Genomic DNA, 12838 nt, shown 5'->3' with positions numbered 1-12838 from the left:
TCTATGCTACTTTCTCCCCACCCCCACCCTCCTCTAGCTTATCTCTCCCCACTTCAGGCTCTCTGCCTTTATTCCTGATGAAGGGCTTTTGCCCGAAACGTCGATTTTGCTGCTCCTCGGATGCTGCCTGAACTGCTGTGCTCTTCTAGCACCACTAATGCAACAAAAGGAAATACGGCAAAGGGACTGGTGAAAGGAATGCCAATGATCTCGAGATTAAAAACCAGTTCCACCTCTTGAAAACACCTGCAAAACGTGCAGTTGAATCGAACTCAGAAAAGACCCGCAGGACCCATGACCAGAGAGACAGAATTTCTAAGGTGAACACTCCATACTTGTTAGACAGTGATTGCTGACAATGGTTAGGATCTGTAATGCAGAGGTTGGAAGTGATTTGATTTGATTTATTATTGTCACCGGTACTGAGATGCAGTGAAAAGTATTGTTTTGTGTGCTCACCAGACAAATCACACCTTACATAAGCACATCAGGATAACAGAACAGAATACAGAATATAGTGTTATAGCTACAGAGAAGGTACAGAGAATGATCAACTCTAATATAGGAGAGGTCAATTCCTAAGTCTGATAACAGTAGGGAAGAAGCTGTTATTTAATTTTTTGTAAGTATTTTCAACATTTTGTACTTCTGCCCACTGGAAGAGGGTGGAAAAGAGTATAACTGGGCTGATCATGTTGGCTGCTTTCCCAAGGCAGCAGGAAGTGTAGATGGAGTCAGTGGAGGCGAATAGGACAACAGGAAGTGTAGATGGAGGTGATGGAGGCAATGGAGGAGGATAAGAAATTGGAGCAGGAGTAAACGATTCAGACCTTCAAGCTTGCTCCACCCGTCAATGAGATAATGGCTGATCTGATATGGATCTGAAATTGTCTTTCCTGCCTATCTACCTCAGCCTCCACAGCTCAGTGGTGGAAAATCCCCACAATTCAGGATCTTCTAAAAATCCTCTTTATCTCTGTCCACTAGTTCTGAACTCCCTACAAGGGGCCTTTCATCAACATTAACCCTGTCAATGCCCCAGAGAATCTTATATGTTTCTATAAATCACCTCTGATTCCTCAAAACCCAGAGACCAACTTACACAATCTCTCTTCATGAGCAAACTCTTCATCTCCGGAATTAGCCAAGTGAACAGTCTGTGAGCCACTTCCGATGCAACCACTTCTTCAACTGGGAGTGCAAACTGTGCTTCAGTATTCTTGATGTAACTTCACCAACACCTTGAAGAGGAATAGCAAGATTTCCCTCTATTCTACTTGCCTTCCGCACAACTTGTTAATTGTGATTCATGAGTAACGGAGTTGGGAGGTCATGTTGCGGCTGTACAGGACATTGGTTTGGCCACTGTCTGGTCTCCCTGCTATAGGAAGGATGTTGTGAAACTTGAAACTGTTCAGATAACATTTACAAGGTTGTTGCCAGGTTTGGGGGGTTTGAGCTGTAGGGAGAGGCTGAATAGACTGGAGCTGTTTTTCCTGCAGCAGACTGAGGGGTGAGCTTATAGAGGTTTATAAAATCACTAGGAGCATGGATAGGGTAAATGGACAAAGTCTTTTCCCCGGGGTGGGGTGAGTCCAAAACCCGAGAGTATAGGTTTAAAGTGAGAGGGAAAGATTTAAAAGGGCCCTAAGGGGCAACTTTTTCATACAGAGGGTGGTGTGTGTATGAAATGAGCTGCCAGAGGAAGTGGTGCAGGTTGATACAATTACAACATTTAAATGGCATCTGGATGGCTATATGAATAGAAAGGGTTGAGAAGGATATGGGCCATATGCTGGCAAATGGGACTAGATTTATTTCGGATAGCTGGTCGGCATGGATGAGTTGGACCGAAAGGTCTGTTTCCATGCTGTACATCTTTATGACTTTATGTACAAGGACACCCAGAGCCCTCTAGACCACAGCACTCTCCAGTTTCTCTCCTGTTAATGTGCTGCTTTTCCAGTCTACATACCAAACCATTTACAGATTATACTCCTGCCAAGTTTTTCACTTGCGCACAACACATCTATCATCCTTTGTTAACAGTGTCCTGCTTTCCTACCTCTCTCTAGTTATTTCCTTTATTTCCACAGGCTGTAATGGGTAGCACCTATACACCAAACTCCACCTTCAGCTCAATTGTCAAAATGTAGAATCACATCAAACCTCCAGAAATGAAAGCTGCTGTATGGAGCAGTACACTTATCGCCACAGCTCTCTTCACCCATCTTGTTACTCCCTTTCTACTGCCCTCCAGCTGGATCATGCTTCGTGTCTCTGATTGCTTTATATAATGAGCAGTGTTTACAAATTGTCCAGAATGGTGTTGACACAACAATATCTGCCCCACCCCCCCCAAAACACACTTCACTTACCAACGTAGAAAGACGTGGGGCAATGGTCGCCACTGAATATGGTGGTGGTCTCAGAGTCAAAGCGAAGCCACAAGCCAAGCGAAAGGACTGCAGTTCCAGACAGCTGGCAATAAAAGACCATTCACAGTTAATGAAGACCAACAAGACTAAACAGGAGTAAATTAATGTACAGCAACAGTAAGAGGGATTGACAGCAAAGGGAAGTGACAGTAATGACGAGGTAGTGTAATGGAGAGGGGAATAGGGAGTAGGAAGTGAGAGTCATCAGGAGGGAGTGTAATGAGGGTTGGAGTAACAGGGAAGGAGATTAATGAGGAGTGATAGCAATGAAGAATGAGAGTCAGAGCGATTGAGAGTAATAAGGAGTGACAGTAATAAGGAGTATGAGCAATGGGGATGACAGTAATGAGTGAGCGAGAATATTAGGAAGTGAGAGGAGAGGAATGGGGAGTGAATAATGAGGAATGACAGTAAAGAGGGGTGACTGCAATGAGAAGAAACTGGAGTGAGGAGTGACTGAAATATTGGTGTCCACATGGGGAATAACCTTATGGAACAGTGAATGTACTGTTGAAACTGTAACAACAAAAACCTATTGTAATGAATGACAGTCCAGGCCAGAGCTCAACTTCCACACCTTTCCTGCTGGTATCCTTTCAGAATCTACTTTTCGTCCCTAACCTATTTCAAGCATCTCATCCTAAGGACAACACTTCAGCACTGTGTACTGGGGTATCAACCTCCAGAGGAGGACAGAGACCCCATCTAGACTTGAGAGCACTAACTATCCAACCACAACTGACACACACAGTTCTCATTCCACTTCTCTTTGCTCATCTTCTGCCGGAATCCTCATCGAAGACCTTGCTCCCTCGAGACTTGTCCATTCCAACACACTCCTGACAAGCCTCACCAATCGATCCTCAGAAGTCAAAGGAGTTGCAAAAATGACCACCTATGTCGTAACTCGCACCAACTTCTTTTCCCTTGCTGCCTGGTGCTCACTGATCTATTTCAGCTGCTGATTAAACAATGCCTAATCTAAAAATTCTCGCTCATGGGTGCAGTAATAGAGAGAGATCAGGGAGAGAATGGTGGCTCTTACGTTGGCAGGGTGGAGAGAGGTCATTGATGTTCTTTCTACAGTGCTAGGCATTGGTCCAAACAGCTGAACTTTCACTAAACTAGATAGCAACCACAGACCAGGCTGGCATGGTCTGGTAGAATGGACTCCACTACTTCACCAGCCTGGACAACAGGAGCTACAGATGCAGAGCACCGATTTCCCCCATCTGTCATGCCTGGCGAAAATGTCAGGATTCGTGTTGGGCAGCTCCACATTGACAGTTCGAGCGTACAACATTCCTGAAGAAGGGCATGTGCCCGAAACGTCGAATCTTCTGTTCCCTAGATGCTGCCTGACCTGCTGTGCTGTTCCAGCAATAAAGTTTCAGCTTTGATCTCCAGAGTCTGCAGACCTCACTTTCTCCTCGAGCATACAACATCCTTGAACAATGATGCAGGGATGCTGGTAGTGAATTCGGCAAGGAGTTCTTTTTTAGGTTGGTGACCTATGACAGTGGGGTTCCATGGGGATCAGTGCTGGGACCATAACTATTTATAATATACACTAATGACTCGGAGGATAGAGGTTAATGTATGGTAGCTAAATTTGCAGTCTACATAAAAATAGGTGGCAAGGTAACTTGCAAGAAGCATGCAAAGTTTACAGAGAGATATTCATCAAAATCATAAAATCCCTACTGTGTGGAAACAGGCCATTTGGACCAAGTCCACACAGAGTCTCTGAAGAGTAGCCCACCCAGACCCATTCCCCTATCCTATGACTCTACATTTACCCCAGACTAATGCACCTAACCTATGCCCCTGAACACTATGGGTAATTTAGCATGGCTAATTCATCTAACCTGCACATCTTTGGATTGTGGGAGAAAACCCGGAGCACCCAGAGGAAACCCACACAGACACAGGGAGAACGTGCAAACTCCACACAGACAGTCACCCGAGGTGGAAATCAAACCCGGGTCCCTGGTGCTGTGAGGCAGGAGGAAACTCACGCAGACATGGGGAGAATGTGCAAACACCAAATAGATTAAGCAAGTGTGCAAAATGTTGGCAAATGGAATACAATGTGGAAAAACGAAAAGTTATTTATTTTGGAAGGAAGGACAAAAGAATAAGTATTATTTAAATACGGAATAACTGCAGAAAGCTGCAACACAAAGGGACTTAAGAAACTTGTACACAGAAAGCTAGCAGACAGGTAATCAGGAAGGCAAATGGTATGTTAGATTAGATTACTTACAGTGTGGAAATAGGCCCTTTGGCACAACAAGTCCACACCGACCTTCTGAAGAGTAACCCACCCAGACCCATTCCCCTACACCTAACACTACGGGCAATTTAGCATGGTCAATTCACCTAACCGGCATATTTTTGGACTGTGGGAGCAGACACGTTGAGAATGTGCAAACTCCACGCAGACAATTGCCTGAGGAGGGAATTGAACCTGGGTCTCTGGCGCTGTGAGGCAGCAGTGCTAACCACTGAGCCACCATGCTGCCCTAAATCCTTATTTCAAGGGGATTGGGGTATAAGAGGAGGGAGGTCTAACAGGAACTATATAAGGTGCTGGTAACATCAGAACTGGAGTACTGTCAGCAGTTTTGGCCCCCTTATTTAAGGAAGGATACAATTTCATTGGAGGCAGTTTTTAGAAGGTTCACTATATGATCCCTAGTATGGAGGGGTTATCTTATGAGCAAAGGCTAAACTCTACTCATTGAAATTTAGAAGAATGAAAGGTGATCTCATTACCACATATCAGATTTTGAAAGGGCATCTTTTTAAATGCTGAGAGAATGCTTCCCCCATGGGAGGGAGAATCTAGGACCAGAGGGCATAGTCTCAGAATAAAGGGGCACCAACTTAGGACTGAGATGAGGAGGAATTTCTTCTCTCAGATGGTTGAGAGGCTTTGGCCACTTGTCACAAAAGGTGGATGGGAGCTGGGCGCAGCAGACCCATCATGGATTATGAAATATTTGTTGATCGTGATGCTAAAATCTGGATCACATTGTGGGGAAGGAGACTCTATGTGATGTACGAGACAATGACAAGATGCAGGTCTCCAGTGGCACGAGGGACTGACTTCGAGATGGTGTTCAGGTTGGGGTGTAGCCGAGGACAGGTAAACTGTGTGACCTGGAGGTTATGTTATGAGTAGGGTGAGAGAATGGGTTGTATATGAAGAGTGACTCCCATGCCAGCCCAGTGCAGTGGGCAGCGTGGCTTTGTGGCTGCTGTGCCCTGAGTTTGTTTGAGATGGGCACTGGCAGATTGCCAATGCTTGTCCAGATGAATAGCTGCTTTTCAATGATGGCCTGGGTACAAGGGAGGCTGGTCTTTCGGTAGATATCTGTTGCGATGCAAGTTGTTCTGGCATGTGGTAAGGTGAGACCAGAATTGGATGTGAGGGATATTTTAGTGGTAGAGCAGGTAGTTAATGAGGCCAGTTTGGTAAGATATGGCAAGAAAACCTGTCAGGCCTTGGGGCAAGAATCCGTCCAAAAAAAAAAATGCAATTTGACAGTCAAAAAAAAAATTCAGCTTTGGGTTCTGCCAAAGCCATTCAGCTACCACCCAAATTACAGCCTTGGTTCAGACATGGACAAAGAGCTGAATTCCACATGTGAAGCCAGAGTGACAGCCCTTGACATCAAGGCAGCAACAGACCAAGCACGGTTTCAAGGAGCCCAAGGAGAAAGTGAGGACTGCAGATGCTGGAGATCAGAGCTGAAAATTTCAGGCATGAGCCCTTCCTGAAGGGCTCATGCCCGAAACGTCGATTCTCCTGCTCCTTGGATGCTGCCTGACCTGCTGCGCTTTTCCAGCAACGCATTTTCAGTTTAAGGAGCCCTAGCCTAGCAAAACTAGGGTCGACAGAAATAAGGGATAAACGCTCTGTTGGTTGGTGTCAGACTGGCACATAGGAAGATGGTTGTGGTTGTTGGCTGTCAGTCATCTCAACTCCTGGACATGTCTGCAGGAGTTCCTCGGGATAGATATTTTCTAGTCAACATGTTTAAAAATGAGATAGCTAGACTTCAAGGTCTATATGTGCCTGTGAAGTTGAAGGGCAAGGTTAGCAGCATTAGGGAACCCTGGATGAAAGAGATATTGAGGCTTTGACCAGAAAAAAGGAGGAGTATGGCTCAGGTACAGGCAGCTGGGATCAAGGGAATCCCTGGAAGTGTACAGGGAATACAGGAGTTCACAGAAGAAGGAAATCAGGAAGGTGAGAAGATAGCCTTGGCTGTGAAGATTAGGGTGAATCCAAAGAGGTACTAATGCTGAAGAAATTTACAAAGATTTGTGGGTGGCACTGCTGCCTCACAGCGCCAGAGACACGGGTTCAATTCCCACCTCAGGCGACTGACTGTGTGGAGTTTGCACGTTCTCCCCGTGTCTGCGTGGGTTTCCTCCGGGTGCTCCGGTTTCCTCCCACAGTCCAAAGATGTGCAGGGTCAGGTGAATTGGCCATGCTAAATTGCCCATAGTGTTAAGTAAGGGATAAATGTAGGGGTATGGGTGGGTTTCGCTTCGGCGGGTCGGTGTGGACTTGTTGGGCCGAAGGGCCTGTTTCCACACTGTAATGTAATGTAAAAAAAAAAGTAACCCAGCCGCAACTCTGTACTTGAAAAAAAAAGATGTTGCCTGGACTCTATGATCTGAGTTAGAGGGAGAGGTTGGACAAGCTAGGACCTTTTTCTTTAGAATGTAGGAGACTGAGGGGGATCTTATCGAAGTGTATAAGATCATGAGAGGCATGGAGAGGGTGAATGCCCTCAGTCTTTTTCCCAGGGTTGGGGCATTGAGGACTAGACAGCATCATTTTAAGGGTAAGAGGGGAAAGAATAAAAGGGAACCTGAGGGGCAACTTTTTAACATAGAGGGTTGTACGCATATGGAATGAGCTGCCAGCAGAAGTTGTTGAGGTGGGTACATTAACAACATTTAAAAGGTATTTGAACAAATACATAGATAGGAAAGGATTAGAAGGATAAAAGCCAAGTGCAGGGAAATGGGGTTAGCATGGATGGACATTTTGGTCGGCATGATGGGCCAAAGGGCCTGTCTCTGTGCTGTAGGACTCTATGAATAAACACCAAGGGAACAGGTGGGACTTGAACCTGGGTCTCCTGGCTCAGATGTATGGAAACTACCAGTGCACCAGAAGAGCTACCAGGATCATGTCCTAGGCCAAACCATCTTCATCACTGACCTTCCCCTCACCATAAGGTCAGAAGTGGGGATGTTCACTGACAACTACACAATGTTCAGCACCATTCGTGACTTCTCAGATACTGAAGCAGTCCATGATCAAATACAGCAAGACCTGGACAATGCATCAGCTTCTCCATTCACCACGTGGAACATGTTGGGTCCCAACCTCAATTTGGATTTTGTCAGGGAACAGAAATTGGAAGATTTCTTACAGCTTGCAGCTCATGGAAGATATATACGCTGGTTTTCAAAGAGCCTTAAGGCAGAAAGCAGTCAGCGGAGTTAGCTTAGAAGGCTATGGGATATCTCCTGGCAAAAAAAACATGGAGTTGCTGCAAATTGTTGGGATTGTCCTGGGAAAAATAAATGAAACTTCAAGATTTTATAAGTTACAGTGACATGGTGGTGTACTGGGATTGTCACTAGACTAGTAATAAAGAGAAGAGAGTAAGGACTGCAGGCGCTGGAGAGTCAGAGTTGATAAAGTGTAGCACTGGAAAAGGCACAGCAGGTCAGGCAGCATCTGAGAAGCAGGAGAGCTAACATTTCAGGCATAACCCTTCATCAGGACTGGGGAGGGGAAAGGGGGGTGCTGACAAATAAATAAGGGGAGGGGCTGGTGCAAGAGGAAAGGTAGGCGGGATGGTGATAGGTGGGCGGAAGTAGGAGATGATTGTCAGTGGCAAGTGTGGAGCAGATAGGTGAGAAGGAAGATGGACAGGTGGGTCAGGTCAAGAGGGCGGTACCATGTTGGAGGGTTGGATCTGGGATGGGGTGGGGGTTGGGGAGATTTGAAAGAGCTTCAGGGCAGAGAAGATGAGCAGGGATTGCAGTTGGAGAGAGAGTCCCCCACGACCACCACTTCCATCAATGCCGTCAACCACTCTGGCTCCATGGACACTGCTGGTCACATGACTGTCAACATCACCAGCAATCATATGATTGTCTCTGGAGTGATAGTGTGCATGAGATCAGTCTCCACCACCCACTGCCAACTCCAGCTCAGCACTCACTCCAGCCCCAAGCCCTGCTGGGTATTTACCATCACCTCCCTGACCCCACCCTCACTGAGGACAAACACTCAGTCCTCAGTAAAGGACTCACCTTCATTCCACTACACCCCTGTGTCAGTGAATTCCGTACGTGCCACAATCTTGAACTATGTTTCCATCGCCTCCACTTCCATGCCTACTTTCTCGGTTGTGACTACATCCACCCTTCAAAGACCCCTTCTCCTGCCTCCAACAAACTCCATCTTCTTGGACATCCCACCCTGGCCACTAACTGTCCCTCAACCTCTTCATCTCTAATTGCTATCGCGACATAATCGCCTCAATCTCTCCACCCTTCTCACCCACTTCAACGTTGTGGTGTAAAATTATGTCCCAATACATGTGTGAATCATTATGCAACACATGTATTGGGCCAAGCAGTGGAATGTGGTGTGTCCCAATACATGTGTGCTCATAATGTAACACATGTATTGGGCCAAGCAATGGAATGTGGTGAAAGTAAGTACGAGACTGGTTGTGGGGACACTGCGGGGAATAAAACACTTATATTCTAGCAGACTCGCCTCTTGGCTGTTTGTTCTGTGTCAGACTACTTTCCTGCGAGCCTGGTCCTTGACCTTGAGAATTTTTTAAAACAAACGTCCGCCCTCATAACACGCAGCCCTCCACTCCCTCTGCTCTAACCCCAACCTCACCATCAAACCAGCTGACTTGGAAGGCGTGGTGGTAATATGGTTCACAGAAACTAGGAGATAGAGAGGACTGACTTCTACAGCGCAGAGGCCAGACACCAACTCGCTGACACCTCCTGCTACTGTCCCTTCAAGCACAACCCATCCTCCCATCACCAAACCATCATCTCCAAGACCATCCATAATCTCATCACCTCAGGTGATCTCCCATCCAACCTCATAGTTCCCTAACCCCGCATCCCCCAGTTCTACCTCTTACCCAAAATCCACAAACCTGACTGCCCCGGTTGATTGTCTCCACCTGTTCCTGCACCATCGATCTTATCTCTGCTTATTGCTACTCCATCGTGTCCTCCTTGATCCAGGAACTCCCACACATGTTCGAGACACCACCCACACCCTCCCACCTCCTTCACGATTTTCAATTCCCCAGCCCCCAACACCTCATCTTCACCATGGACATCCAGTCCATCTAGTCCTGTATCCTCATGAAGAAAGCCTGAAAGCTCTCTATTTCTTTCTCTCTTGCCAACCCAACCAGTCCTTCTCCACTGATACACTCATCCAATTGGTGGAACTGGTCCTCACCCTAAACAACTTCTCCTTTCAATCCCGCCACTTCCTACAAACAGAGGGGTGGCTATGGGTACCATACCTGCCTTTTGCAGTCCCTCTTCCACAGCCTCACTGGCAACAATCCCCCACCTTTTCCTCCACTATAATGATGACTGGATCAGCACTGCCTCATGCTCCCATGAGGGCTTGAACAGTTCGTCCTTACCAAGACATTTTACTCTGACCTCAAGTTCCCACAGACCATCTCCAACATCTCCCTCCCTTCCTGGACCTCTCCATCTCCACCTCCAATGACCAACTCTACACTGATGCCTACTTCAAACTCACCGAATCCCACAGCTACCTTGATCACACCTTCTCCCACAAACTTCCCACCCCCACCCCCACTAAAAACACGATCACTTACTCCCAATTCCTCCACCGTATCTACATCGCAGAGGTCAGACACCAACTGGCTGACACCTCCTGCTAGGATGTGCGATTCCACTCCAGGACACCCCAGGCTGAAGGGTTTCCACACTGTAATCTAATCTAATCAAAAAAATGTCCTCCTACTTCAAGGACAATAAATTCCTCTCCCCTGTGATCAACAATGCCCCTCAATCACAACTTCTCCATTTCCTGCACCTCCGCCCTCAAACCCCACACACCTAACCACAAGGAATGAATCTGCCCAGTCCTCACATTCCACCCCATTAATTTCCAAATCCAGGGCATTATTATCTGCCATTTTCACCACCTACAGTCAGACCCCAACACCAAAACCATCCATAATCTCATCACCAAAACCATCCATAATCTCATCACCTCAGGTGATCTCCCAACCAACCTCATAGTTCCCCAACCCCGTATCCCCCAGTTCTATCTCTTACCCAAAATCCACAAACCTGACTGCCACCAACACCTTCCGGTGGCCATCCATTTTAACTCTCCCTCCCACTCCCCCTGATGACATGTCCATGCTGGGCCTCCTCCACCACCTAAACAAGGCCACTCACAAACTGGAGGAGGAACACCTCATCTCCTGCTTTGGGAGCCTACAACCATACGGCATCAACATTGAATTCACCAGTTTCCAGATCTCCCCACCCTCCCCCCACAACCCCATCCCAGATCCAGCCCTCCGACTCATCACTGACCTCTTGACCTGACCTACCTGTCCATCTTCCTTCCCACCTGACCGCTCCACACTTCCCACTGACTTATTACAATCACCTCCCACCTGCATCCACCTACCGCCTTCCCACCTAACTTTCCCCTCGCCCCACCTTCCCCCTATTTATTTCTCAGCCCCCTTCCCCCTCCCCAGTCCTGATGAAGGGTTATGTCCAAAACATCGCCTCTCTTGCTCCTGAGGTGCTGCCTGACCTGCTGTGCTTTTGCCAGCTCCACACTTCATTGACTAGTGATAAATAACCTCAGTTATTACTCTACAGACATGGGTTCAAATACCAGCTCTTGGAATTTAAAATCAATATATAAATCTGGTATTGAAATCTCGTGATTATCGTCCACCTAGTTCACTAACATCCTTTGGTGAATGAAGTCAGCTGTCTTCACCTGTACTGAGCCACACATTGAACTCCAGACCCACAGCACAGTGCTGGAAAACAACTCTCTTCTGGGGTCCTTAGGGATTTGCTATAAAGCTGGACCAGCTAGAAAAGCCCATATCCAATGAAAGAATTATCTTTAAAAGGTAGTGGTACTTACTTTGCTTAATTACTCTTTATATAAAGTTTGTTTTTGTTACAAAACCTGAAATCATGTGCTACAATTTCAATTAATTGCTTGGTTTCTTCTTTAAACGTTAACAATCTACAATGAGACCACAACAATGGAGTTCTCAGTTGTCCATTCTAATGTTGTCTCCAGCCCAACTGCAGAGCTCAATGGTTTTCAAAGTGTGAACCAGGATGAATTATCTAACTCGGCTGTGATTGACCAGCCTTTCTAGCTTTGTTTTTACCCTTAGCTCTATAGATTCTTTGCTTTGAAGGAAGTGACATCACTGATGTTCCACATGCCAAATTTCCTGAGGCTCACCTTTTAGAAATCTTCTTCCTATTCACAGCCCACCTTGTGGGCAATGTCCATGTTTGAGTTGTGATACATTGCTGCTTTAGGGATGTTATTGACTGTTACCTGTACTACATGAGCACTCCATCTGAGCTGGGATGAAATGTTCAGTGCTTCAATTTTAGATGTTGCTGTTCTTTAAAGTATCTCCATTTTGGTCACTTTATCCTCCTGTTTGGTGATCTCCCGTGATGTTCTGAATGCTCCTCATTTGGAACCAGGTTAGTTGCCTAACAATGCGTCATTGTCTCACAGGAATGTAAGAGGTCTAGGTATCACAGAAACATGGAATCCCTACAGAGTAGAAACAGGCCATTCGGCCTGACAACCCCACACTGACTCTCCGAAGAGTAACCCACCCAGAGCCACTCCCTACCCTAATATTCCACATTTACTCCTGACTAATGCACCTAACCTACACTTCCTGAACATGCACCATTTTATACATGGCAAGGTTTGTTGTTAGAGGGAGAGGGAGGGAATCGAGCCCAGACAGAATTGAGAGGGAGAGGGAGAGAGAGAGGGAGAGGTAGAGGATCGAGCCCAGTTGGAGAGGGAGAGGGAGAGGGAGAGGGAGCAGATCAAACTCAGTCAGAGAGAGAGGGAGAGGGAGGTAATCGAGTTCAGTCAGAGAGGGAGACGGAGAGGCAGAGGGAAAGGGAGAGGGAGAGGGAGCGGATCAAGCACAGACGGAGAGGGAGAGGGAGGGAATCGAGCCCAGTCGGAGAGGGAGAGGGAGAGGGAGAGGGAGAGGGAGAAGGAGAGAGAGGGAATCGTGTTCAGTCGGAGAGGG

General features: G+C 46.8%; 1 protein-coding gene across 2 annotated transcripts in view; it reads right to left on the bottom strand.

Moving 5' to 3' along the window:
* Positions 1 to 12838, bottom strand: part of LOC122563004 (CD9 antigen-like) — a 108228-nt gene that overhangs the window by 57196 nt on the left and 38194 nt on the right. For both annotated transcript variants that reach the window (XM_043716302.1, XM_043716303.1), the window contains exon 2: positions 2379 to 2481. In XM_043716302.1, coding sequence (XP_043572237.1) covers positions 2379 to 2481 — 103 coding nt within the window. The remainder of the gene's footprint in view (positions 1 to 2378; positions 2482 to 12838) is intronic.

This window comes from Chiloscyllium plagiosum, chromosome 26 (genome assembly GCF_004010195.1).
Source record: "Chiloscyllium plagiosum isolate BGI_BamShark_2017 chromosome 26, ASM401019v2, whole genome shotgun sequence".
Lineage (NCBI taxonomy): Eukaryota > Metazoa > Chordata > Chondrichthyes > Orectolobiformes > Hemiscylliidae > Chiloscyllium > Chiloscyllium plagiosum.
The sequence above is the reverse complement of the archived record's forward strand: the minus strand, read 5'-3'. Positions and strand labels throughout refer to the sequence as shown.